Source organism: Bubalus kerabau, chromosome 9 (assembly GCF_029407905.1).
Source record: "Bubalus kerabau isolate K-KA32 ecotype Philippines breed swamp buffalo chromosome 9, PCC_UOA_SB_1v2, whole genome shotgun sequence".
Taxonomy (NCBI): domain Eukaryota; kingdom Metazoa; phylum Chordata; class Mammalia; order Artiodactyla; family Bovidae; genus Bubalus; species Bubalus kerabau.
In genome coordinates this window covers 88,857,020-88,863,019 of record NC_073632.1, presented here as the reverse complement: position 1 = coordinate 88,863,019, position 6,000 = coordinate 88,857,020, and the positions used below count along the sequence as shown (strand labels likewise).

At 37.0% G+C, this 6,000-nt stretch overlaps 1 protein-coding gene across 5 annotated transcripts in view; it reads right to left on the bottom strand.

Annotated features, from left to right (window-relative positions):
* Positions 1-4,734: 4,734 nt before the first annotated feature.
* Positions 4,735-6,000, bottom strand: part of AIG1 (androgen induced 1) — a 270,184-nt gene continuing 268,918 nt past the window's right edge. For all 5 annotated transcript variants that reach the window (XM_055535801.1, XM_055535803.1, XM_055535805.1 and 2 more), the window contains one exon: positions 4,735-5,409. In XM_055535801.1, the coding sequence (XP_055391776.1) occupies positions 5,372-5,409 (38 nt within the window). In that variant the 3' untranslated portion in view covers positions 4,735-5,371. The remainder of the gene's footprint in view (positions 5,410-6,000) is intronic.

Here is a 6,000-nt window from a genome sequence, read left to right as displayed (position 1 = left end):
GGTATCTCCCGCATCTCAAAATCCTTAGCTTAATTTTATGTCAAAGTCCCTTTTGCTGTGAAAGGTAAGATACTGAAAGACTCTGGTGATTACAGGATGTGGATATCTTTGGAGAATGTTACTACCATGTCATATTAACTAAAAAAGCAAAAAATCATATGATCTCATGCTTCTGTAAAATGTTAAATTCAAATTTAGTTTATGATCATGACTTCCTATCTGTCTGTTGCCCTCATTTCCCTGCCTTCCAACCTTATCAAGACTGCCAATTTCTGGGCCACTTTGCTGTGTCCCAAAGTGGGTCCTCGCTCTTTCTCTCCTCCTCAGTTCCTTCTAGACTCCATGGGTCCTCCTTCCAACCATCCTTGCCAATGCTCTTGGCTCTTCCCTGCTTGTTTTTTGTGATACCTCCTCTTCTAAACCAAACTTTCAACTTCTTTATGATGCCTGGCCTGTTGAGGTCCCCTGGAGGAAATTCCCAAACAGTCCTTGTTATCATTAAGGTAAAGTCATGATCTTTGGGAGCCCTCAGCATGGGCTCAAAAGCTTTCTATGTTTTCATAGTCTGCTGCTGCTGCTGCTAAGTTGCTTCAGTCGTGTCCGACTCTGTGCGACCCCATAGACGGCAGCCCACCAGGCTCCCCCGTCCCTGGGATTCTCCAGGAAAGAACACTGGAGTGGGTTGCCATTTCCTTCTCCAATGCATGAAAGTGAAAAGTGAAAGTGAAGTCGCTCAGTCGTGTCAGACTGTTTGCGACCCCATGGACTGCAGCCCACCAGGCTCCTCCGTCCGTGGGATTTTCCAGGCAAGAGGACTGGAGTGGGGTGCCATTGCCTTCCCCTAGTCTAGGCCACTCTTTTAGGGTATGTTATAGACTCCAACCCTATTCTCTGTTCTCTCCCTCTCTTCAGACAATTCTTTGAGGAAAAAAATTGAAGCCATTAAAGCCACTAAAAAGAAGTCCGTAAAATTTGCCCTTGTCCTACAAACTTACTTCCAAGGCCCTTTGTCTCTTATTTTCTCCTAAGGCAATCCTTAATATTCACACACCAGGAATATCCACAATTGATTTGTATCCCCCTTGCAGACTGTTCTTTAGGCCTAAGTTCTGCTTTCAAAATGGCATTCTGGGGAATTCCTAGTGGTCCAGTGGTTAGGGCTCCATACTTTCACTGCAGAAGGCACAGGTTCAATCCCTAGTCATAAGGTCCCCCATGCTTCAGGGTGTAGCAAAAAACAAAACAAACAACAACAAAAAACGGGGGTGGGGGGCATTTTGTAATTGCTAGCTCTGCTTCTTTACCATCCACTTATGTCAATGATTCTTCAAATCTCTGGAATCTAGATTCTGTCCCTACAATTTCACTAAATTAGCACCTGACTTACATACAGAAAAATCCAAAGTCAAGTTCATCACCAAACCCATTCCAGCCTAATTCACCTCCATGCTTCTTATTTAAGGAAATGGTGCTCTTATTATCCTGCTCTCATCTTGGTATTCTCTCAATTACCCCACAGTATATCAGCTATGAGACCTGAAGATTCAATTTCTTAATGTATACGTTATATTCAATTTCCTCATATATATGGAATAATCAATTTCCTAAATACACAAATACATTATTATACATATAATATACATATTATATATAATATATACATAATTTCCCCATCTCTATTATAGGATGAAATATTCTTATATTTTCTTATGTTTTTATACTTTTTACATTTCATTACTTTATCTGAAATTGTATGTTTACGTTTTCTGTGTGTTTTTTAAGAGAGAAATCTAGCTTTCTCTTTTTTTTACCAAATAGTTATTCATTTGTTGCAGAGCCTTTCAACTATTTATTATGCCCTTCCTGCTTTGAAATGCTATCTTTATTATTTACTAAATATATATATATATACACACACACATACACACACACACACACACACACACTAGGATTTGTTTTGGGGTTTGCTTTCTGTTTTATTTTTCTCTCTATTCTTGAGCCATACCATGCTATTTTAATTATTGCATTTTTATATGTTTTAATAGCACATGTATGCTTTAAGTGTCCTCTTCAAGGTTTTTCAGTTTTTACCTATTTTTCTGCTAAATGAAAAAAAAACAAAACTGTCAAATTTAGAATGGAGTTTCATTGAACTTATTATTCAGACAAAAAATAATCTTTTTTAAGAATGAAGTCTTCTTTTCCAGAATTTAGTCTATCTTTCCATTTTTATTTGTGTTTTTAAAAAGCCCCTCAGGAGAAAAATATACATCATTTTGTCATGAAAAATTACTACTTTACTATAGTAATTACTAGATTTAGGTTGTTAGTATTTTACCTATGATAAGCAAAATTTTGTGCTCTTTCGGTTTATTTTGAGGGGTATATTAAGTCTGAAAAATAATTTGAGAAGCTTTTCATTGTGGTGCATCTTTGGTACAATTTCTTGTTAAATGTTTACCTATTGATTTGCATTAATTAATTATTATTTCTTGTTTCAGAAGTGGAGCTAAAAGCACATCATTCCTCCCTACTCCCTCAAGAACGTGGATGGCAGATTCATCTTTATAAGGCGCACAGGGAAGAGGGTGAAGCATGAACATCCTTTTGAGCACTGGTGGGGTTAGGCCATGGATCCAAGCCAAGGAGCAAAATCACAGGTAATAATTTTTTTCTCCCACTTGGTGATTAGTAGAGCAACTAGTCGAGTCATCCTGATGGACTCTGCTCCAGGGCAAGCCTGGGGTTTCTGTGGAGGGTCAGTGGGTGCAGTGGCAGCACCTGGGCTGGGTGGGAGTGTTTTAGCAAATCCTTTGTCCTGGTACAGTGAGCCCTGGACATCCTGCCAGAAGTGTGGCCAGCGTTCAGGGCCTGGGGTTCCCAAAGCAAAAATGATCCACCATGGGAAAACCAAACTTAACCGCAAACCTGATCACTGAATCATATTTCAAACCTAAAAGCGGTGTGTGCATTCAGCATGCTGCAGGGAAATGAGTTGTATCAGCTTTAGGTTTAAGCCCCAGGTGTCAGTTTCTTTGGGTGTTGCTTTGGTGGCAATAATAGGAAAGTGTTATTTGTTAGAGAAGAGGTGTAGTAACAGGGTCCCAGAGGAAGTGTTCCAGAAAGCCCTGAGAAATATTCCATTCTTTGAGGTTTCTTCATTCTAAGAGTCAACTGGAGAAATAATTTCCTCCGGTGGTTTTCCTCCTTTCCTGCCTCTTTTTAAACAATATTTAATTTTCCTTTCTGTTAATAATATAAATTATATAGTTATATAAACTTTTTTAAAAACATAAAACTTTTTCACTTTAGGTCAAAATATAACTTTTTTGATGCTGGATGTAGCTCACACAAACATCTCAGAAAAATAACAGTAACACTGTCACAGACATCTTTATCTGGTTTCTGACCTTAAAAGGGAATTTGAGATGACTATTGCTTCTCATAATATGAAATATTTTTATATTACTAATGGTATTATCAGAAATGCTAAAATTTCTCAACTGCCTCAGAGCAACTATGGAGAGAACCATATGAGTTTTTTCTTTGTGTACTATTGAGACAATGTTTTTTTTTTTAACAAAAATCATAGTATTAACCCATCCTTGAATTTTTAGAATAAACCTCAGTCTTGAAAAATGATTCCTATAGGTGTTGGGTTTATGTTGTTGATATTTTTGTTAAAGCAAGGAAAAAAAAATTTCCCTTTTGCTATGTTGGCTTTGAGGGTTTTATTAATTTTGAAAAATAATTTGGGAAGTGTTTCATCATTTTGTAACCTTGGAACAATTTAATAAACATGAGAATTGTTACTTGAAAGTTTTCAAGAACTTGCTCATAAAATACTCTGGACCCAATTCCTTTATTGGAGATAGTTAACTGAACATTAAAAAGATATCCTTCATGAATTTCAATCCATTACAGCTTTTTAATTCTTAATGAATCCATTTTCCTTGAAAATTGCACATTTCATGGGTTCTAAGAATTTGTTGCCATAGAACTTTAAAACATATTTTTATAATTAAAAATTTGTTCACATCCGTGCTTGTTTTGCCAAGTATTTTGTGTTTCTTTCTTTTCAGTTAACGTATCAGTAGTTTGCATATTTTAATCCTATTTGTATAGATGAGATACTGCATTTATTAATCAATATATTTATCAATTCCACTTTGTTTCTTGCTGCCTTACTTAATTTTTGCTTTTATTTTTATTCATTCCTTGCTTATATTCCTCTAAGATTTAATGTGTTTTCTGCTACCTATTTGGTGTGAGTATTATTTAAAAATCATTATGGTCAAAGATTTCTTAAGTTAGCTTTCTTTTTCATGAGTTAGCTTTTTTCTTTTTTGGGTTTATCAGAAAGATCCAGATTTTTAAAACAAACGAACAAAAATTATAGGAACTTGAGCTTTCCCGATGGCTCAGTGGATAAAGAATCCAAGTCTCCTGCAATGCAGGAGACACAGGAGATGCAGGTTTGTTCCTGGGTTGGGAAGATGCCCTGAAGAAGGAAATGGCAAGCCACTCCAGTATTCTTGCCTGGAAAATCCCATGGACAGAGGAGCATGGTGGGTTAGAGTCCAAAGGGTCACAAAAGGTTGGACACGACTGATGACTAAGCATAGCAGAGGCTCAGTAAACCCATTTTTCGTGAAGTATTAATAATAGAAACAAAATAAGGAAAGAAACACCAGTGTTGCTAGGGTTTTGAGATGCACCATGTAGACATCGGGCTAGGGGTTACTTGTTGTTTATTAAAGTTATAGCTTGCATCTAGGAAATGTTCACAAGATTAAATCATGAGATCCAAATACACTCAGGGTTTTGACTAAATCAATGCAATTATTACTAAGATTGCCTGTTTAAGACAATCGTCACATTATTGCAATAGGGAACATCCGTCCCATTTCCTCCAGGCTTACGCTTACGTTACTCAGTATGGGAAAAAAATAAATACACAAAATTTTTGCTTCACATCAGCCCCTTTGATTTTCACATATTTTTCAATAAGAAACACAATAGGATTCTTTTCTTCCTTGATTAAATGGAATTACAATTGCAAAAATTAAAATCCTATGACCAATTTCAGTTGTAAAAACTAGAAGAGTCAAAAAAAAAAAAGATGCTATTATCAATAATGATTTTAGAAAGAATTCTTTAAAACACAATTGAGGGGAAGTCATTTTGGAAATATCCATATTCTAATCTTACACATATTTCTCCATAAAAGGTGTTCCCTCCCTCTGGGGCAGGGAGGCAGAGGCTGGTTCCACCATTTTCTTTGAAGCTTCCTCTCCTCCATCTGCAATGCCCAGGGGATAATGAGTTTTCAATCATAGCTCCATTCTGCTCTTCTGTTTAGACTTATATCTCATTCCAATTTAGGTTTCTCTTTCTCTTCTTCCATACCTAGAAATACAGGCAAAGCACTTTATGTGGACATCAGATTCAGCAGGAGCAGGTTTAAAAGAACTCTCATTTCACCACACTTCTCCCCACCCACCCTTCATGTCCGTCCCTTTTCTCCTAGCTAAGAAGGAAAGTCGTTCACAACTTTCTCCAGAAATTTCCTCAGTGACCTCCCTCTCCTTCCTTCCCCCCAAATCGGGACATAACACCTCTGTAACACACCCAGCTCTTATGGCCTCTGGGAGTGAGGAACGCAAGTTAGTTCTTGTCTTGTTGAGTTTGCACAGATATCCCAATCGGACTGCCTTGTAACCAGCTTCTAGTAACCGGAGGTGTGGCGCTGATGAGTTTCAAAGAGACCTCATTTATTTTTATTTTACTCATAACTCTTCCCAAGGCAAGGACTCTGGATTTTCAAAAGTCAAATCATTTTTTTGGTTTGTTTTGTTTTATTTTTATAAGCTCTCATAGAGAGCTTATTAGCCACAAGAACTATTTATTTCCAGACCCACGTGTACTTAAATTCGAATTCTCCCTTTATTCAACCCAAGCCTGGTAGAACTATGTTTTTCTTCCTGAGAGAGTCATACG